This window comes from Apteryx mantelli, chromosome 30 (genome assembly GCF_036417845.1).
Source record: "Apteryx mantelli isolate bAptMan1 chromosome 30, bAptMan1.hap1, whole genome shotgun sequence".
Lineage (NCBI taxonomy): Eukaryota > Metazoa > Chordata > Aves > Apterygiformes > Apterygidae > Apteryx > Apteryx mantelli.
This window is the reverse complement of record NC_090007.1, coordinates 1,211,843-1,231,735: the sequence shown is the minus strand read 5'-3', so window position 1 is coordinate 1,231,735 and position 19,893 is coordinate 1,211,843. Positions and strand designations below refer to the sequence as shown.

At 67.6% G+C, this 19,893-nt stretch overlaps 3 protein-coding genes across 3 annotated transcripts; 2 read left to right on the top strand and 1 right to left on the bottom strand.

Moving 5' to 3' along the window:
• The first annotated feature begins 2,032 nt into the window (after positions 1 to 2,032).
• ADAMTSL5 (ADAMTS like 5) lies at positions 2,033 to 6,552 on the top strand. Its single transcript, XM_067313063.1, has 12 exons — positions 2,033 to 2,073; positions 2,692 to 2,755; positions 2,844 to 2,977; positions 3,301 to 3,361; positions 3,474 to 3,582; positions 3,704 to 3,831; positions 3,918 to 4,041; positions 4,700 to 4,783; positions 5,319 to 5,482; positions 5,566 to 5,788; positions 6,020 to 6,091; positions 6,183 to 6,552. Exons 1-12 carry the CDS (start codon positions 2,033 to 2,035, stop codon positions 6,488 to 6,490), a joined length of 1,512 nt encoding a protein of 503 aa, XP_067169164.1. The 3' UTR covers positions 6,491 to 6,552.
• Positions 6,553 to 7,714: 1,162 nt separating this feature from the next.
• Positions 7,715 to 9,791, top strand: LOC106486592 (CTD small phosphatase-like protein 2). The gene is made up of 8 exons (XM_067312900.1): positions 7,715 to 7,987; positions 8,068 to 8,158; positions 8,243 to 8,335; positions 8,669 to 8,731; positions 8,958 to 9,037; positions 9,124 to 9,250; positions 9,414 to 9,509; positions 9,635 to 9,791. The coding sequence occupies exons 2-8, from the start codon at positions 8,114 to 8,116 to the stop codon at positions 9,695 to 9,697; spliced, it is 567 nt and encodes a 188-aa protein (XP_067169001.1). The 5' UTR covers positions 7,715 to 7,987; positions 8,068 to 8,113; the 3' UTR covers positions 9,698 to 9,791.
• A 1,240-nt stretch (positions 9,792 to 11,031) lies between these two features.
• On the bottom strand, positions 11,032 to 19,851 carry PCSK4 (proprotein convertase subtilisin/kexin type 4). Its single transcript, XM_067313061.1, has 15 exons — positions 19,678 to 19,851; positions 17,618 to 17,803; positions 17,107 to 17,202; positions 16,790 to 16,918; positions 15,971 to 16,047; positions 15,746 to 15,834; positions 14,622 to 14,794; positions 14,225 to 14,437; positions 13,859 to 13,959; positions 13,373 to 13,476; positions 13,069 to 13,186; positions 12,656 to 12,835; positions 12,208 to 12,332; positions 11,780 to 11,899; positions 11,032 to 11,560 (listed from the first exon to the last, which is right to left on the bottom strand). The coding sequence occupies exons 1-15, from the start codon at positions 19,849 to 19,851 to the stop codon at positions 11,160 to 11,162; spliced, it is 2,286 nt and encodes a 761-aa protein (XP_067169162.1). The 3' UTR covers positions 11,032 to 11,159.
• Between the last annotated feature and the right edge of the window lie 42 nt (positions 19,852 to 19,893).

Below are 19,893 nucleotides of genomic sequence, written 5' to 3'. Positions count from 1 at the left end.
CGGGCTGCCTGGGGCAGGGTTCATCCAGCTCCAGCCCGAGAGCATGGAGCAGGGGCTCAGCGGGGTCCCCGGGGCCATCGCTGCCCTCCTGGCTCCGGCCCTTTCCGTCCCTGCCGCAGACTCACCCGCTGCCTGTTCCCCAGCTCAGCGAGCCGGGCCTGCGGGATGATCTTCACCGCGTAGACCTTGCCGCTGGACACGTCCGTGAGCTCGTAGCATCGCCCGAAAGCACCCTGTGGGGCGGCAGATGGGACTGAGCACCTGCATGGGGCACCCACCCCGCTCGGGGCACTCGGCCAGGGACCCCGACCCGGGAATTGCTCCGGGGTGTGTGACGAGCAAGAGGCAGATGCAAGAGGAGGACCCAGGTGTCCGGGCGCGGGGCCACGTGCCCTTCCCGCGGGGCGGCGGAGGAGCCCAGGGGACCTGGCTGACGCTGGCCCCGTCTTGCAGGTGCAGCAGCCTCTGGCCCCGGGCGTCTGTGTCACTCTGGCTCGGTCACCGCGTCCCCAAGCTGCCCTCTGCCTCGGTTTCCCCATTCCCCCTGCGGCCAGGCAGCAGGCAGAGTGGGATGCAGAAGCCCTCGGAGCAGAGCGGCTCGGAGGCCACGAGCGCTGCCGGGGTGCAGCAGGATGCCGGCCCAGGCGAAGGGCTGTCCGGGGTCCCGCAGGACAGGGCCGGGGCTGGCGTGGAGGCGGTGCAGGAGTTACCTCGCCCAGGAGCCGGCCGCGCTTGTACAGCGTCCCGCTGCCCGCGTCCGCAATGTAGCCGCCGGGGAGCTCGTCCCCCGCACGCCTCCGGGCCATCGCGCCCCAGTGCTGCGGCGGGGGCACCCGCGTCGGTGCAGCCCGCGGGGCGGCCCTGCGGGCGCCGGGCGCTGTAACCCCTTCGGCACCGGGTGCCGCCCGGCCGCAGGGTGATGCCGAGGCACCAAAGAGCAGGGCGCCCGCGGGGTGCTGGGGAGGCACAGCCCGGGGGAACACCCAGCTGGCGGGGACGGAAGGGGACTGGGATGCGCCACGGGGTTGGTGCGTGGCCGGAGCTTCGCTCCCGCCCTGGGGTGCTGTGGCATGCGGGGTTTCGGGGAGGCTGGCTCCGGCCCCCTCCCTCTGCCCCATTTCCCAGCTGTGTCCCCTGCCCCCCTGAGCCCCCCTGAGCCCCCCTGAGCTCCCAGGCAGGTCCTGCTGTCACATCCCCCCCCCCCCGTGGCCCAGCCTCCCCCAGGGCACCCCAGCACTGGGGGGGGGGGGCCGGATCCGGACGAGGTCAGGCAGGGGGGTGCTCTTGCCTCCTCCTCCTCCTCCTCCCCACCAGCCCCAGCGCGCCGGGCCGTGGGGTGGGGGGATGCCGGGCCCCCGTTGCTGCCGGGGGGGGAGGTTGCACCGCGCCCCCGTCCCCCGTCCCCCGTCCCCGGGGGGAGCAGCCCCGGCGCCCGCAGCTGGGCCGGGCCGCCGGGGCTGGCGGGCGGCCAGGACGGGGGCTCGCAGCAGCTGCCGCCCCGGCCCCCCCCCACCCCCCGGGCCACCGCCGGCCCTTAACTCCCTGCGCGCCGCGGTGCTCGGCGCTGCACGGCCGCGGCGGGGAGCCCCGGCGGGACCGGGCTTTGGGGGGGGGGGGGAGGGCAGGCGGCTCAGCTCCCCCGGGCCGGGCCCGTTCGCACCGAGGGCTGCCGAGCCGCGGGGCAGGTCGCCGCGCTCGGGAGCAATGTGCGCAGGACGCCTGGGCCCCCTCCCCGGCGCCGGCTGCCTGGGTCCCCTCCCCGGCGCGGCGGCTGACGACACCCCGCCTCGGGCCGCGAAGGGTTAAGCGGGAGCTCGGCGAGGGCTGGGCGCACCTTTGGGGCTGGATATTAATAACGCGGCGGGGAGGGACGGGAGGCGAGCGGAGAGGGGAGCCCTGGCCGCCGGCTCCCGGCGAGCTGCGCACCGCGATGCCCGGCCGCCCGGGACCCCCCGCCGCGCCCCCCGGGCGGCGCTGAGCGCGCCGGGCCCCCCCGGACCCCCCCACCCCGCCCCGGACGGCGAGGGCCGGCATGGCCGGGCCGGCGGCCCGCGGGGACCCCCACCGCGCCGGGTAAGACCCCCCCGCTCGGCCGCGCTGCGGGAAGGGACCGCCCGGCCCCGCCGAAACCCTCCTCGGCGCATGGGGAAACTGAGGCACGCCGAGCCCCGGGGCGGCGAGCAGCGGCCGGGCGCCGGCCCCGCTGCCCTCCCGCAGCGGGCGATTTGCACCCACAAGCCGGATCCCACCCACCCACCCGCCCCACAACTCCGGGCTCCGCGGGACCCAGGCGTCCGGCTCCGCCGTCCCCGCCCGCTGCGGGAGCTGCTCGGCGCCAGCAAACCGGCTCGGCCGGGGGATTCCCAGACGTGGCCCCGGCGGAGCCCTCGGGGGGGATCGGGAGGCTCGGGGGGGGGGGGGGCGTTTCGGGGCTGGGGGCCGCAGCATCGCCGCCCGGCGCCGCGCCGGCCCGTGTGCGGGAGGCGGCCCGGGGACAGGCGACCCCCGCGGGGCCCCCCCGGCCCGGCCCCCCCCCCCCCACGCTGGGTCTCGTCTTGCTCCGTCTCGCCGCGCATCGCCGCCGGGCTGCCCCCCCCCCTCGCCCCCCGCCCCGGGGCCGGGGGGGTCCCGCACCCCCGTCCCACCCCCCCGAGCGCCCCCGTCCCGGCTCAGCCCGCTCCGCTCCCTCAGGCGCCGGACGCCGTGGCGAGCCCTGCTGCTGGCCTGCCTGGGCCTGGGCATCGGCACCGCGCAGGTGAGGGCAGCCGGGGCGCCGCGGGCCGCTTCGCCCCCCCCGGGCCGCCTCCGGCCCCCCCGGGTCACCGTCGCCTTCCTCCGAGTAGGAGCCAGTCCTGGGGACGCCGGCGCGGGGCCCCGAGCCTCCAGCCCTCGGCGCCTGGGGGCCCTGGGGACCCTGGAGCGTCTGCTCCAGCACCTGCGGGGACGGTGTCGCCATCCGCACCCGGCGCTGCCTGCGGTGAGTGGGACCCCGGCGGGCAGCAGCGCGCACACGGCTTCACCCGGCTCCGCGAACACCCCTTTGCAGAGCTGCCCTGTACGTGCCGCTGCAGGCCCTCGCTGGGGGCTTAGGCCTTCGCTAAATATCAGCCACGGGGTGCAGGGTGGCATGACACAACCCTATACTAGACACCGGAGAAGCCACACCGCCGCGGCCCCCACTCTGCTGCCCTGCAGGCGCCGCGCGTCCGCCCCCGGCCTGGCTGCTCTGCCGAGGGGAGCGCGTCCCTGGGATGCAGGGGGGGAGGTGGGGGCCCGGCCGCGCTGACGCTGTCGCCGCAGGGTCCCCGGCGAGGAGCGGTGCGAGGGGGAGCCGCGGCAGTACCGCGTGTGCCAGCTCCACGTGAGTGTGCGGGGGGCGGCGGCGTGGGCAGCATGGGCATCGCCGTGCCGCCGGCGCGGTGCAGGGCCCTGTGGCTCGCGCCCCGGCGCCTCCAGCCTCCGCCGTCCCGCAGGGCTGCCCCAGCGGCTCGGTGCCCTTCCGCGCCATGCAGTGCTCCGTCTACGACGCCAAGCCCGTGCTGGGCGCCCCGGCCGGGTACCGCTGGGTGCCTTTCCACGGAGGTGAGTCCCCGGGGCGCGGGCACGGCCAGGCTCCCCGGAGCGCCTCGTCCTGGTGGCCGCCCACCACCGGTGTCTCCCCTCCTTTTTCCTTCCCACCTGGCTCCGGCTCCGGCTCTGGCAGCGCCCAACGCCTGCGACCTCAATTGCCTGGCCGTGGGGCACAACTTCTACTACACCTTCGGACGGGTGCTGGACGGCACCCGCTGCAGCCCCGGCTCCCCGGACCTCTGCGTCGGCGGGCGCTGCCTGGTGGGTCCTCGCGGGGCCCCCAGCCCCCTCGCCGGCCCCCGGCTCCCTGCCCTGACGCCGGCCTCTCCGGTGTCCCCCCCTCCCAGAGCGCCGGCTGCGACGGGATCCTGGGCTCGGGCGCCCGGCCCAACGCCTGCGGCCAGTGCGACGGCGGCCCCGACGCGTGCCTCTTCGTGCACCGGGTCTTCCAGGGCGCGCACCCCTCCTCCGGTGAATGCACCACTGCGCCGGCCCCTCCATGGGTGAATGCTTTGGCTCTTGGCTCCCCGGTCTCCTCGCCGTGCGGCCCTGTCCCCTCCCTGGCTCCCCGAGACCTCCCGTCCCTGGTGTGGCACCTCGTCCCCCCGGCTCCCTGCTGCCCCCCAGCCCCATCCCGCCCTGTGGCATCATCCCCGACCCCTTCCTGTCCCCAACACGCGGTGCCAGCGGGCACCAAGGAGGCCCCATCGCTGGGGTGGTTTTGCCACCCCCTCGCTCGCCTGTGCATGGGCATCCCCAGCCTCGGCTCCCCCGTCCCCAGGATGTCCCCTCGGGGCAGTGCCCCATCCCCGGGATGTCCCGTGCCCCATCCCCATCCCCGGGATGTCCCCTCCGGGCAGTGCCCCATCCCCGGGATGTCCCGTGCCCCATCCCCATCCCCAGGATGTCCCCTTGGGGCAGTGCCCCATCCCCAGGATGTCCCGTGCCCCATCCCCATCCCCAGGATGTCCCCTCGGGGCAGTGCCCCATCCCCAGGATGTCCTGTGCCCCATCCCCATCCCTGGGATGTCCCCTCGGGGCAGTTCCCCATCCCCAGGACACATCGTCCCCTCGGGGCAGTGCCCTCCACTGTGCCCGGGCTCTGCCCTGACTCTGCCCCGTCTGCCAGGTTATTTTGGGTACAGGAACGTGACCAAGATCCCGGCTGGGGCCACCAACATCAAGGTGACAGACAAGAGCCGCAACTACCTAGGTAGGACACGCTGCATGCGCGGCACGGCACGGCGCCGGGCGGCGCGGGGGGGGGTCAGCCTTGCTGTGCCGTGCCGAGCCAAGCCGAGCGGGACGCTGGCGCTCGCTCGCTCGGACGCTTTGTTTGGAGCGGCGCGAGGTCGATGAACTCGGCAGAGCTCGGGGCGCTTTTCCAGGAGCTGCGGACGTGGGTTTCGGGAAGGGCCGTGCGGAGGGCCTGGGTCAGGCACCCTGGGACCAGGACCCCGTGTCCCCGCGTCCCCACGGCCCCAGGCCGCCCTCCCCGTGCGGCCCCGGCCCCGTCCTCCCGCTGGCCCCGGGGACGCGGGGGGTTTTGCACACCAGGGTTTGGCTCCGGCTTGGGAGCGAAGCCAAGTCTTGCAAGAAAGCAGATTTCTCCCGAGCCACAAACGCTGCTTTCCCAGCCAGCGCTGCCCTCCCTGCTGCGGGCGGAGGCCTCCAGCGGGGACCCAGGCATCCGGGCTGCAGACCCCCCCCCCCGGCCCCGCTGGGTCCCCGACGCTCCCTCCCCGCAGCTCTGATGACCAGCGACGGGCGCTACGTGCTCAATGGGGACTGGTCCATCGCCTGGCCCGGGGCGTACGAGGCCGCCGGCACCCGGCTGCTCTACGCCCGCGCCGCCGACGGCACGGAGAGCCTGGAGGCGGCGGGGCCCACGGCCGAGGACCTCTACGTGATGGTGAGCGCCGGGGGCTGCCGTGCCCGCGGGGGGGGGGGGGGAGGCCCCGCTCCATCCCCTTAACTCTGCCCCTGCCCGCCCAGGTGCTGCTGCAGGAGCCCAACCCCGGCATCGAGTACGAGTTCTGGCTGCCCCGGCAGCGCGGCGCCGCCAGCCCCCTGCGCCAGCCCCAGCCCCGGGGCGCCGGCAGCCCCCAGCCCACCCCGGCCCCCGCGCCGCCGCCGCCGCCGCCGCCGCCACCGCCCCGGGGCTCCGGCATGGAGACGCCACGGAGAAAACCCCCCGGCCGGAGCGGGACCATCGCAGGTGCTGCTGCCCCGCAGGGCGCCCGGGGGTCCCGGACCCTGCGCCCGCCTCGGGGAGAGGGGTCGGCGGGCAGATCGCCGGGGGGGGGGGGTAGAAACGCGGCGGGAGCTGCCCCGACGTACCGTCCCCGGGACCCGCCGGCGTGCAGCAGGGCAGAGGGGCTGGGGGGTCCCGGGGGTGCCGCCTCCCCGCTCCCTTCCCTGCTAACCCGCTGCAGCTTTGCCGCCGCAGGGCGATGCGGGAGGTGCCGGACGCCCAAGGGACGATCCCAGCGCATCCGCCACTTCTGCCAGAGCGACTTTGGTGAGCACTGCAGGGGGGGGGGGTGCAGGGCCGCGTGGGGCCGTTTCCCCCCCACACCCCGGCTCAGCCCGCCCCGGCGCTCGCTCCGCAGTCTTCCAGGCCCGGATCCTGGCCACGCAGGCGGTGGGGCAGGAGACGCGCTACGAGGTGCAGGTGAAAACGCCGTACCGGCACCGCTTCCCGCTGGTGTCCCGCGAGTACGTCTGGGTGTCCAACACGTGCGGCTGCCCCCGGCTGCTGCCGGGCCGCGAGTACCTGCTCATGGCGCGGCGGCACGTCAACCACGAGCACACGCTCAACCGCATCCTGCTGCAGGACGACAGCTACGCCCGGCCCTGGTCGCCCCGCGAGGAGCGGCTGGTGCGGGACGCGGCCCGCCGCTGCGCCCGGCCGCCCTGAGCGGCCCCCGTGCACAGCTGCCCCCGCCCGCGCCGTCCCCGGGGGAGGGGGGGGTCTGCCGGGGGTGGGGGGCGGTAATTTATTTTTTTTTGCAGAGAATAAACTTATACCACCTCGTTCGCCACGTGTCCCCTCCTGGCTGGCGGCGGCTCCCCCAGCGCATTCCCTGCGCCGAGCGCCCATCCATGGCACGGGGCGGCAGCTCGCGGCGCCGGCGGCACGTGGAAGCCGGCCAGGCTCGGCCTCCCGGGGTCGGGACCCGCCGCTTTATCTCCCTTCCGGCGGAGGCGAGCGCGTCCTTCCCCGTGCCAGAGCCCCTTCGCCCGTAACCCAACCCGGGGGCCGGCGGGGCCCCTGCGGGGACGGGACGGGACGGGCCCCGGGATGCTGCGGTGGCCTGGGCCATGGAAGCGCTGCCCCGTCGCGCCCCTGGGGGAAACTGAGGCAGGGGAGGGCACCGGGGAGCCGGAGGGGCCGCCGGCATCCCCAGCCCTCGCGCTTCGCCCGTCGTCGGAGCCCCCGAGGGCGGCTGCGCCAGGGCCCGGGATGCCCCACGTCGCGGCTGCCGGCCCTGGGGGGTCCGGAGCCTAACGGGGAATTAATGACCGCGAGCCAGAGATGAGCCCCCGAGGGAGGAGGGGACCTGGGGGTGCTGCTGAGTATCCCCATCCTTGGAGATATTCCAAAGGCGCCCGGACGCGATGCCGGGCACGGTGCTCCAGGTGACCCTGTCTAGGGCTAGATGATCTCCAGAGGTCCAGGCAGCCTCGAGCGCTCCATGATCCTGGGCTCCCAGCTGGTGCCAGAGCCAGGTGCACCGGGATTGAGGGCGGAGGAGCCGATGATTGGGGCCGGAGAGGGGCCGTTGCCCTAGAAAAGCCCCCCGGGGTGGGGTTGGCCCCCGGCAGGGGTGGTGGCGCTGGCTGCTGGTTCCCTGGCTCCAGCCGCCCTTGGGGGCGAGCGACGCGGGGCAGGCTCGGTGCTAGACCCCCCTCGGGTGCCCTGCGCGGGGGTCTGCAGGTCCCACTGCCTCCCCCCCCAGCCATGGCGAGCTCGGGACAGGTCACCCCATGGGCCAAGCGGCGCCGTGGGGAGGGCGGCAGGGACGTGGGGGCCCCGGGGCTCTCGGCCGCCGAAGCTGGGGTGCGCCGGCGGAGAGAGGGGTGCCGAGGTGAGGAGGGTCGGGGGGGGCATCGCCCATCGGTGGGGGGGGGGGGGCCGGGATGCCGGGGACTGCATCGCCCTCCTCTCCGCAGAGCCCGCCACCCCCGGGAAGAGCCGGCTGCCCAAGCCGCGGCTCGATCCGGAGCGTTGCAAGCCGGCGTCCACCCCTCCACGCTCGGGGAAGAGGGGGGAGCGCGCGGGCGCCCCAACGCCTGCCCGGGCAAGGAGCGTCGCCCGGGGGCCCGCGCACCCCCCGCCGCAGCCCTGCCCCGGGGGCATCTACTTCTCGGGGCTCCCCGCGGACGAGCAGCAGGACGTCGCCGTCCCCAGCCTGTGAGTACGTGGGAGCGGGTGGCTGTGACCCCCCCCCCCAGCCCCACTGCACCACCAACCCTCTGCCTCCCCCCCGCCAGGCTGCCCCCCATCGCCCCGGCCCCCGCGCCCGGCCGGGGGGGCCCCATGAAGACCCGCAGCACGCCGGAGCCCACGCTCGTCCTGGAGCTGGTGAGCCGGGGTGGGACCCCCGGGGAGGGGGGGGGGTCGGTCGGGACCCCGGGGCCGGGTCTGACCCTGCCCCATCGCCTGCAGGACGGGACCCTGGTCTGCTCCTCCGTGCTGGCCGGCCGCCTGCGGGACGCCGCGGCCACCTTCACCGCGTCCTTCCAGGGAGACGCCTACGAGGTGGGTCGCCCACCGGGGGGTCCCCGCTCCCGGGGACGGGCGAGCGGGGTGCGGGGACGACGGGGTGGGCACGGAGAGCTGCGGCGGCGTCTTGGGGCTGCCGGATGGCGGTGAGGAGCCCTGCGGTCTCTCCGCCCGCATCCTCCCATCCGGATGGAGAAGGGGGTCCCTGCCCCAGCTGCAGCCCTGGACTTGAAATGCCGGGGAAAAGGGTGGCCGAGGCTCCTGCCCGCTGTCCGCGGGGCTCCTCGCTCTTGGGCAGGACCCGGGTGTTGGGTCCTGGGGTGCCGGTGGCCGGTCCGGGGCTGCCTGGAGACGCTGCTCCCCTTCCAGGTTCACCTGAAGCTGCGTCCCCATGTGCAGCGGTTCCTGGAGAGCCTTTCCAAGACCTACGAGGTACCTGGAGCCCCCGAACCCGATATTGCCCCGGGGTCCGCAGAGAGCCGGGGAGGGTATGGCTGTGTCGGGGTGGGGAGGGCTCGGGGGAGCCTGCGCGGGGGCTGGTGGCGTGGGGACCCCCAGGCTGGGCGGTCCCATGAACCGCAGCCTCTGGGCGCCGGGGTCGGTCCCCCAGCTTTGCCACCGGCGGAGGGGGCCCCTTATCTGCTCCCCTCCCCTCCAGATCTCGGTCTTCACGACCGCGAAGCAGGACTACGCGGAGAAGGTCCTGGATGTGCTGGACCCCAAGAGGAAGCTGATCAGGTGATGGCCTTGCAGAACCCCCCCCCACCCCGGGAGCCCTCCTCGCGGCGGGGACCGGTGCCCACGGCCTCTGCCTCCCTTCCCAGGCACTGCCTCTCCCAGCGGGATTGCCTCTGCGCCCGGGGCTGCTACTGGAAGGACCTGTCCCTCCTGAGCAGGGACCTGGCCAAGACGGTGGCTCTCGACCACGCCATCCAGGGATTTCCCTCCCAGGTACCGGCATCGCTGGCTTTCGTGTCGGGGGGGGGGGGGAGCTGAGAGCGGCCCTGGGGGATGCTCCGTGTTTTGGGGGGAGGCTCAACCCCACCGCACCGGCCCTGGGAGCATCGTGGCTGCAACGGCTCCTCCGTGGCCAGCGCTCGCCCTCTCTCCCCAGGCTGCCAACTGGATCCCGGTGCCGAGGTGGTGGGGGGACCCCCGGGACGAGGAGCTGCTGCACCTCATCCCGCTGCTGGGGCAGCTCTGCCAGGCGGTGAGGAACCCGCGGATGGGGTGGGAACGGGCTTCCCCGGCACGGAGCCGAGCTCGGAGCTGCTCCTGCCGCAGCCCGGCTCCGGGGCAGAGGCCTCCTCTACCCCTCGCGCTCTCCCCGCGCAGGACGACATGCGCACCGAGATCCGGCGGCGGTTCCCGCTCCGCAGGCTGCTGGCCGAGGACTGAGCCAGCCCGCGTGGGAGGGCAGCGAGCGTTTCCTGGAGAAAGCCCTTCTGGCCGGCAAGCGGGAAGCACCCGGCTCCCAGCCTAGTTCGGAGGGGCCAGCAGGGCTCGTGCTGCCGTAGGGGAAACCTTGCTCCGGCACATCCAGCTCTTTCATCCAGGGATGGGGAATTTGGGACAGTCATTAACTGCTTTTTTAATCTGGCTCCAAAGTTCTGGTCTCCGTGGCTGTGGCACAAATCCCAGCACGTCCCTCGAGGGGGATGAGCAGGGCTGCCGAGGGGGCTGGGGTCCCACCAGGAACAGCTTCTTGCTCTCAGCTGCCTTCCCTGGAAAACCCTGTGGATAAGGGCTGCCGTGCTGGACTGGCAGCTGCCGGCTCCGTCCCGGCCCTTCCTGCACTCTCTGCTCTGTAACGTCCCGCCAAGGGGGTGGTTTGGGTGATTATATGCTTGGACAAAGGTCTTGCTCTCTCCTTTAATTTCCGAGCGTGTCTCAGCTGCGCAAACATGCTGAGCTTGGGGATGGCACAGTTCGGCGGTGGGACAAATCCCTCCCAGCCTGGGAAGCCGCAGCTCTCCTTCCCCTGGGCCGGTGCTGCCCCGAGCAGGCTCGGTGCCGCGGTTTGGAGACGGAGGCCAAGCCTCCTCGCGGCGGCAGCGGTGCCCCTGGGAGGGCCCCAGCTGGCAGCTCTCCCCGTGCCTGTCCCAGGCCTGCCCGGCGCTGCGCTGCGTGCCGGGACGCAGCCGCCGCTGCGCCTCTGCCAGCCTTCCTCCGAGGGCGAGGGCCGAGGGCGTTTGCCTCCGCTCGCCCCCGCTGTGCTGCCGCGGCTGGGGTGAGGGCAGAGCGGCTGCGGGGTGCAGCAGCCCCCGTTTCGCAGGCACTAAAGCCTGCTGTTAATCAGGAGCCCGGGACCACACTGGGCTTCCTGAGCAGCAGCTCGGAGTCCTGCTCCCTCTGCCCTGCCAAAAGCTGCGTGAGCTCATGGCTGAGCTAATGCTCGGAGCTGGATGTGTTTACTTGGGTGCAGCTGTTTGGAGGGAAATCACATCTCCTCCTACCCCTGTCCCTCCGCGCCTGGGAAAGGGCGCAGGGCTCCTGCTCCGCTCTCGGACGTGCAGCTGAGCCCTTCTGGAAATAGCTCACTTGCAGCAGTGTGCAGCCTCCGGCACGCTCAAGTCTCGGGGGTGACGCAGGGGACAAGCCAGGCAGGGAGGTAAGCCACCGTCCCCGTGTCCCTGCTGACACGGGGAGCTGGAAACGGGGTGGGATCAGCACAGGAGCTGCAGGCGAGGGAAGTCGCCCTTGTCTCCCCAGTGAGAGAGGGCAGCCCAGAATGGCAACAACAGTTTATTTCGGAGGCCTGGGAAGGCCAGCTCCGTCCCAGGCTGGGGATCCAGCCAAGTGTGTCCGTGCAGGCTTCTGGAGTGTGCGTGTCCGTCAGCTGGGGGCTGCTGTAACTCTGTCATCCCGGTCCAAGGCCAGCAGGCACCATCTGCCACCGACGGAGGCAGCCGGCACGGAAGGCCAGGCGGTATGTGACATAGAGGATGGCTAAGAGGATCAGGCTCCCGCAGATCAGGCTCAGCAGGATGAGGACGGGGAGATGCGCCCGTTGCAGCGCGTCCTGGCTGGGCAAGCCCCGCGGAGGCGAGCAGGAGCGGGAGAGCTCGTCGAAGGTGCAGGCGGGGGGACAGGCGGTGCAGTTGTTGGCCGAAGCACCCTGGCACGTGTAGCAGGAGGGGTGGCATTCGGCACAGACGCCGGCTGCGTGCGGGGAGGCAGATCTTCGGGTGAGGCTGTAGTAGCGTGGAGGGCAGTAGGACAGGCACAAGCGCTGGTAGGCGTAGAACGAGTCGCCGCACTCTGCGGAGGGGTGGGTGGCGTGAGCTGGGGCTGAGAGGCGGCTGGGAGCCTGCTGTCAGCCCCAGGTGCCTGTGACAGCACTGTCCCCTCCTGCCCAAAGACTCAGTGTCCTGCGCACAGCACAGGGACGCCCCTTGGGGAAGCCTCCTGGGTGGCACAGTGGCTCTGCCTGCATCAGGCAGCCCAGGAGAGTCGGTGTCTGGAAAGGGGAGCGCTCACCCTCGCACGCTCCCTGCGCGTCCCGTTTAATGCACTCGCTCACAGCAGAGGCCACCAAGCGCCGGCCCGTCATGTCCTCGTCTGTGCCGTGGAGGTGCAGGATGAAGCTGGTCAGGATGCCTGCGGGGCAGGAGATGGGGCTCCTGGTCTGCTGCCAGGAGCTCTGGGGCCACGCGGAAGAGAGCAAGCAATGCCCCCTTCCCGGCCACATGCTGTCCAGGAAGACCCTCAAAACACAAGCAAATGTGACCCTGCCCATTCCAAAACCTTGCAGAAAAAGAGGGATTGAGCCAGACCCTGTGCCCAGCGGGAAGCAGGAAAAGAACAAGACCAACAAGTTGCTAATCAAGAGAGGGGGAAGGAAGAGGAAAGAATGACTGGGCACTGGGTGAGCCCAGTGAATGGGGTTCGCTGCCCTGGATGCTCACCTGTGTTATAGGCATCGCCCTTGTTCTCTAGGAGGAGTGTCCAGGTCCCATGGGCGTCCTCATCCCAGAAGTGTGTGGACATGAAGGTCCAGTTCTTGTAGCCCTCCCTGCTGGTGTCATAGGGGCTGGAGGAGAAGAGAGGCACGAGCACAAGGCGGGAGGGGAGGGATGCAGTCTGAGGAGGTCCTAGTCTCCCAGTTCTTGGTATAATGGGGCATTGCCAAGACATAGCATGGATTATAGAGGAGTCTTGGCTTTGGGCACTGTGAGCCCATTCCCATGGGGGCCAGAAGGAGACATTTCACTGTGGGGTTGGGTCTTCTGGCCCTGGGAGAAGCTGTCAGAGAAGACCCCCTCTGTCCCAGGGCAGCAGGTAAATCTCCGCACCACGTTTCCATCGCAATGTGCTTCCCCATGAACTTGCTGAACACCCACGGAGCCCCCTTACCGCACAGCCACCAGTGTGGATGTGGTCCCCATTGGGCTGGTCAGAGCGATCACCAGGTCCCCTCTCCTGCTGTAGCTCAGAGAGAGCTGGACCTGGACATGCTCCAGCGAGCGGATGCCCTTGGTCCTCCCTGAGCAGAAGGAGACGTTCACAGAGATGGTGAGCTTGGAGCCTATGTTCCTACAAGGTACAAGGCAGAGGTAAGAGCTTCTCTTTCCCCCTCCATGGACATCCTGCCCTCCACAACCTCTAACCATGGCCCTGTGGTTACAGCAGAAGCCATGCAGCACTTTCCCGAGAAGCAAGACCCAGTTCCTGCACTGGGCACAGCATGATTTTGCTATAAGAAAGTGCCTGCACTAACTCATGTGAAGTCGGATCCTGGGGGGGGGGGGGGGGGGGTCTTTCCTTACCGGGGGGTGTGAAGTGCCTTGACCGAACACTTCCGCTGAGGCCGAGTTCCTGTCCACTTCCTCGCCAGCTCCACCAGCAGGCCAGCATCCAGGAGCCCGTAGCCGTAGTGGTGGCTCACTGAAAGGTAAATGCCACCCAAGAGAAGGCACATGAGCCCCTACACAGACCTGTGACAGGAGAGTACCAGAGGGCTCCTGCCCCAGAAACGCTGGCAAATAGTTCAAGGGGCAACGTGTTCTTCCAGAAACAGCAGAAGGGAAGCAGAAGCGTGCAGGCCCGGCAACGGCTGAGCCATCCACTCACCCTTGCGTCCGACCCCGTTCACAGCCCAGTCTTCTGCCTGCAGGTGGGCAGGCTTGGAGGCCCTGACCACAAGATGCTGCATGTCACGCCAGGTCAGTGCTGGGCTGGAAGCAAGGAGGACTTTGGGACAGGGGTATCTATTTTGGGTTATCTTTTGAGGCTGAAATTTGGCTCTTCTAACTTTTGATATTGGAAAGTGAGTTGTCTGGGTCCAAGCTAGTTCCCCCGTCCCACACACACAACTTCCCTGATTGCCAAAATGGGAGAAACGGACACCTTCAGAGGACAATTCTCTTCCTGTCTCTGGCCCCTCTCCCACAGGAGAAGAGGCTGCCCCATGAGAGCACAGGGAGACCTCAGCTCCGCATCCCCAAGCCCCACCGCTAACAGGGCGAAGCCCCCCCTTCCTTGGCACTGCAGGGTCCCGGTGAGGCACCACACGTGCCCTGGGCTGAGGGACGGGACCGTTGCCTCGCTGGGACCTACTTGGCCTCCAGAGCGAGGGCAATCATTCCAGCAGCCAACGGGGCAGAGGCAGAGGTGCCCGAGTGCTTGTCGGTGCAGCGGTGGTGCAAGTCGGTGGTCACCTGGGGAAGGAGAGGGGGGTTCTTGGCGCAGTTGCTTGCTGATGAAGCAGAGGGCAGGACTGGCTGGAATGGATCCCTTCAAAAAAAGCTCCCTTGGGTTCTGTTTTCCTGGTCCCTCCAAGCCTTCAAGGCCTAATACAGATATTTTAATAAAGCCCCCCCTCTCCCTGCCCAGGTAAGAAGGGTCCAGATGAGCCTGCTCTGTACTGGGAATTGGTGTCTGCTAGAGGGTCGCTGCCCCGGGAAGAGCCAGGAGGAGACTCACAATCTGCTTCTCGCTCCTCGTGCCACTGCTGTAGGTGGTGGTGAGGGTGGAGGAACAAGCCTCGCTGTACCAGGGTATCTGACCACTTGCAGAGGTGCTGCCGACCGACAGGGTGTAGATGCTGTTGGTGTACCCGTCGCAGTTGCAGTTGTCGTGGTGGAGCCCGCCGTTGCCGGAGGCCCAGACGAAGATGGAACCGAGGCCTCCCCGCCCCTGGCAGACGGAGTGGGAGCAGGGAGTCCTCCCCTGCATGCTGTCCCAGCAACGTGCTGTGGAGAGCCTAGAGGACCTTCTCCCATTGCAGCGCAAGGACCTAGTGCCAGCCCAGCTCCTGCTCACAGCAGGTTGGGTTCAGAGCCAGCAAACTCGGAGGCCCCAAGGCCAAGGCCGTGCTTACATTTGTGACCCCTTTGTAGAAGGCCTCCATGGCCAGCACTCCCGGCCCATTCACGGTCTTCCCGTCATCCTCAGGGCCCCAGCTGGCACTGTAGATGTGGATGTGCTGGGGATGGAAGCTCAGGGACTGAGCCTCCACAATGTCAGTGATGAGACCGTCCAGCATCCGCACACCTGCAGGGCCAGGAATATGAGAGCGGCAGCATTCGAGAGGCCGCAACAGCAGTTGGGCAGCCACAGCAGCTGGCGATGCCCTGCAGCATGCTCCAGGTGGACATGAGCATCTCGTGCTGCATGGGAGCCCAGGGACAGAGTGGGATTGCGCTGGCCCCTGGCTTCATTCCCTGGTTGCCGTGGGCACCTTTCGCATAATCCTGCCACAAGGAGATCAGGCTCCTGCAGGTCTGCGCAGCCACTGCCGTGAGCATGTACCCGAGGCTCCTTGTTAATCCCTCTGCAGTTAAGCCCAGCAAGTTATCCCAGCTTTCAACCCTATTTGCCACACGCGCTTCCTCAGGGGAACCTAAGCCTGCGTGTCGCTGGTGCTGCCTGGCCAAACCTTTCGTTGTAGAAGGGGCATTAAATCCCCATGGCTCCAGGGACCCTAGCAACCCCCGGGCCGTGCCAAGGGGAGCTCTGCGGACCAGGCTTGCAGCAGCCAAGCCTCGCACCGCTGCTCGGTTTGCTGTAACTAATCAGCACCCTCTAGTGTCTTACAAGCCATCAGCTTCCTCCAGAGCAGCCCAGCTGCTGTGGGAAGCTCTCGATGCTTTTACACACACAAAACAAGATCCAGAGATTCACTTTCAAAGTGCTGCTACAAGGCAGTTCAAGGGCCTGATTTTTCAGAAAGCCCTGACTCTTGCAGCTCCCCTCGGAGCGCCTGCAGAACAGGGACAAGGGTGGCAGAAATCCCTGCCAACAAGGACTTTGCAATACTGATTTGGCCACGCTGCTCTTGAAGCCAAAGCTGTCTTTGCAGCATCTGGATCAAGATGACATTAGTATCAGCCTGACGAGGTACAGCCTCACTGTGGGCCTGGAGCCACACACTCCTCCAGGGCGTCTGAGCTCGTTCGTGACTCCCTTCCCACATCACGCCAGCGAGTAGGAGTAATTGCTCACCTCCAACTTTTGCGTTGTATGCAATGCCTGCTCCACAAACTCGGTTGTTGGCTACAGCTGCCACTTCTCCTGCACAACGTGTGCCGTGCCTGAGGGGTAGAGTTAGATTATGATCGATCCTCAGTGAGGAGTAAAAAGGGCCTGGAATTGTCTCAGCCCAGAGAGATAAGAAATACCCAGCACAGGGAACAGAGATTGTCTGGACGACCAGCCAAGAAAACTCACCGGTTCTCGTCCCAGGCGTTGTATCTGGGCTGTGGATCAGGGTCATTGCTGTTGAAGTCGTAACTTGCAAGGGGATCCTATTGCAGAAAGGGGCACTAGCATGAGAAAACTGCATTAAGAAGTTTGTTGTTGCAACAACTTGAAACAGACTTCCTGGCGTTTAGCCCTGTGTCTGGCCCTCTGAATCACCCTGCCTCCCAGCAAGCGCGCTGCTCTCGCAACCCAGGCAGCGCAGGGGAGGCCAATCTGCACCCAGCAACTGCATCAGATTAACTTGAAATTGTTTTAAACAGGATTTCATTATATCACTGTAACTTTGCATGTCATGGTGCTGGTTCATAGTACCTCGGTTCACGTTCGATGAGAAAACAGCACAACACGCCTGGGGCTATGGGTGAGTCTAACCTAACTCCCTGCCATGGAATTAGCAAAGAGGAACTAAGAAACACTGAAACTGTGTTTTTATAAGCAACTGATTAAGATTCACCTGTTCTCTTTGCTTTCTGAGCACGTGAGGGCTTACAAGGTTTACTTGCTTTGCAGCTTGGTCTAATTACAGCTGACTATTTTTGGGGCTTGAGCGTTGCTTTACAAATTGCATGTACAAGTTCTAATGTTTCCTTGATGTAAGAATTCATTGTGAAAATACTAAGCCTTTTGATCCAGCCAGGGAGAGGTTGAATTCCCAGTGCAAAGTCCCACCAGCTAGATAAAGGTATTGGCTCCTACCCTCCCCTGGAGACAGCATGCTGTAAAGCAGCAGTATGCAGCTTCCTGGAGCCTTCGTTACTTAGCCCTGGAGGCAGTAATTATAGTTACGTAGTTAGGAGACAGGTCTGGATGATCCTTCTCAATCCCGTCATCCAGGATGGAGAGCACAACTCCCAAACCAGTGTACCCTTTGCCCCAAGCGGTGAGGACATTCAGATCTGGACTGACATCGTTGTTCTGGAAAACAGATTAAATCTGATCAGCCAGGGCCGCTCTGAGCAGCAGGCTGTGAACGTCCTTCAGAGACTACTCTGCTGTATCATCACTGTCAGTATTAGTCCTATTTACGTGTAGGGGAGATGATTTGCTTCAGGACATTGGGATTAGAAGGGTGAGACAGGAAGCGAGAGCAGCAAAAATCTCACCATGTACCACTGTTTATGGAACCAGGGATCTGTCGGCACCACCGTGACACTTCTCTTCGTACGCTTCTTCACAGTTTGCTGCTCAAACCAGTGAACCTGAACAGCAAGCAGGTCCCTCGTTGGTGTCGGGCAGACCCGGGGGCTCCTCCTGGGGCCACCCGGCATGCCTCACGCTCGCTTCGATCGCACAGCGCCTCCGCTCAACCTCTACGCGCCTGCAACATTCACGGCTGGTGTATCCCACACCTTCGCACACGGCTGTTTTACCTTAACAGGAGGAGAAGGAGCCTTCGATGCTCCTAATCTCTGGCTGTGTGGCCAGATGGACCGTGCAACACAGTGTCACAGAGATAACCACACCACTCAGGTAGCAACCGTTCAGCTGCCCCCGAGCGCGGCAAACGAACCTGGACGCGTTAACGCCGCTGCAGCGTCTCCAGGCCTGAACTCTTATCTCTGCCTGCCGTGGCACGCTTGCTAACCTCGGTCCCCTGCAATCACCTGCTCTTACCTTCGGCTCTTTCTTCAGGCGCATGTTCCAGCCCCAGTGTCTGCTTAAGGATTTCTGCACGGTGCCTCGGTGTTTGAAATGGTAATAAGGCTCTCCCTCTATCACCTGCAGACACAGAGAGCTGCTCAGGAGGTCATTTCTAGACAAGCAGCTAGACGAGGTGCGTGCGTGCTGGCTCGACACGGGCTGCAGAGATCAAAGGGAGATGTTTAATATATGAGTCGTGTACAGCAGGACAACTAGGGAGCACCGTTTGGAGATGAGGCACTCTTCAAGACGAGCTTTCTGTTTCCTCACTCAGCCAGCCTCTGGGGGCAGCTTTAATGCAGATACCGAAGGCCATTAGGCCCTAGGTCCATGCAGCCCTATTGCACTGATTTCCTCCTTAATTTTCATTTGCATCTGCTTCAGCGTGCTGGAGAGAGTTGAAAACCACTAGCTCACGCTGTTAGACGGAATAATTGCATGCCCTCCTTTAAAATAAAACCAGCCTCCTGCTAAAAGCTTCCCCGGTGCAGATGCATGCGGGAGAGAGGTGGGGAGAAGACAGACCAACCGGGAGTGAAAAATACGCCAGCGAGCAGATGCGGACGCCGTCCCCGGCTTCGCGCGCTGGCCTCCTCCCTGCCCCACGATCCTTTCCTCGCCGTGGGCCGGCGGCAGCTTTGGACGGCCGGCTGCCTGGTGCCGTGGGGCAGGGAGAAGGGGGCTCCCGCTCCCCGCGTCGAGGCGGGAGCTTTGACACGAGGAAAGAGGGGCTGGATCGGGGGCCCGAGCATCCCCCCGCAGCCCCGGGGGGCGCAGATGGAGCCCCGGCCTGGGAGAGTTGGATTTGGGGGGGCCAGGCCTGGGATGGCAGAAGGGAGCCAGATGGGGGACAGGCCCCAAATGGCAGAATGGGCCCCAGAGGTGGGACGGGTCCCAGATAGGGGGACGAGCCCCAAACAGGGACAAGCCCCAGATGGGGGGCCGAGCCCCAAATAGGGGGACAGGCCCCAAATGGGGGGGACAGGCCCCAGAGGTGGGACAGGTCCCAGATAGGTGGACGAGCCCCAAACAGGGACAAGCCCCAGATGGGGGGCCGAGCCCCAAATAGGGGGACAGGCCCCAAGTGGGGGGGGCGAGCCCCAAACAGGGACGAGCCCCAGATGGGGGGGGCCGAGCCCCAAATAGGGGGACAGGCCCCAGCAGTGGGATGGGTCCCAGATGGGGGGGACAAGCCCCAGAGGTGGGACAGGTCCCAGATAGGGGGGCAAGCCCCAAACAGGGACGAGCCCCAGATGGGGGGCCGAGCCCCAAATAGGGGGACAGGCCCCAAGTGGGGGGGGCGAGCCCCAAACAGGGACGAGCCCCAGATGGGGGGCCGAGCCCCAAATAGGGGGACAGGCCCCAAATGGGGGGGACAGGCCCCAGAGGTGGGACAGGTCCCAGATAGGTGGACGAGCCCCAAACAGGGACGAGCCCCAGATGGGGGGCCGAGCCCCAAATAGGGGGACAGGCCCCAAATGGGGGGGACAGGCCCCAGAGGTGGGACAGGTCCCAGATAGGTGGACGAGCCCCAAACAGGGACAAGCCCCAGATGGGGGGCCGAGCCCCAAATAGGGGGACAGGCCCCAAATGGGGGGGGCGAGCCCCAAACAGGGATGAGCCCCAGATGGGGGGCCGAGCCCCAAATAGGGGGACAGGCCCCAAATGGGGGGGACAGGCCCCAGCAGTGGGACAGGTCCCAGATAGGTGGACGAGCCCCAAACAGGGACGAGCCCCAGGTGGGGGGCCAAGCCCCAAATAGGGGGACAGGCCCCAAATGGGGGGGACAGGCCCCAGCGGTGGGACAGGCCCCAAATAGGGGGACAGGCCCCAAATGGGGGGGACAGGCCCCAGCGGTGGGACAGGTCCCAGATAGGGGGACGAGCCCCAAACAGGGACGAGCCCCAGATGGGGGGCCGAGCCCCAAATAGGGGGACAGGCCCCAAATGGGGGGGACAGGCCCCAGCGGTGGGACAGGACCCAGATGGGGGGGGCAGACAGGCCCCAGGCCGGTCCCGGGCGCCGCGCCTCACCCGGCCGAGGCAGAGGAGCCCGTGGCGGCGGGCCAGGAGCGCGGCGCCCCGCGGCCCCGCCGGCGCCCGCACCGCCCAGCTGCTGAGGAAGACGCGGGGCTCGGCGGGGCCGCGGGGCGCCGCGGGCGGCAGCGACAGCGGCAGCAGAGCCAGCAGCGGCAGCGCCGCCGCCATGACACCCCCCCCCGCTCCCCCCTCCCCCCCCACCCGCGCGGC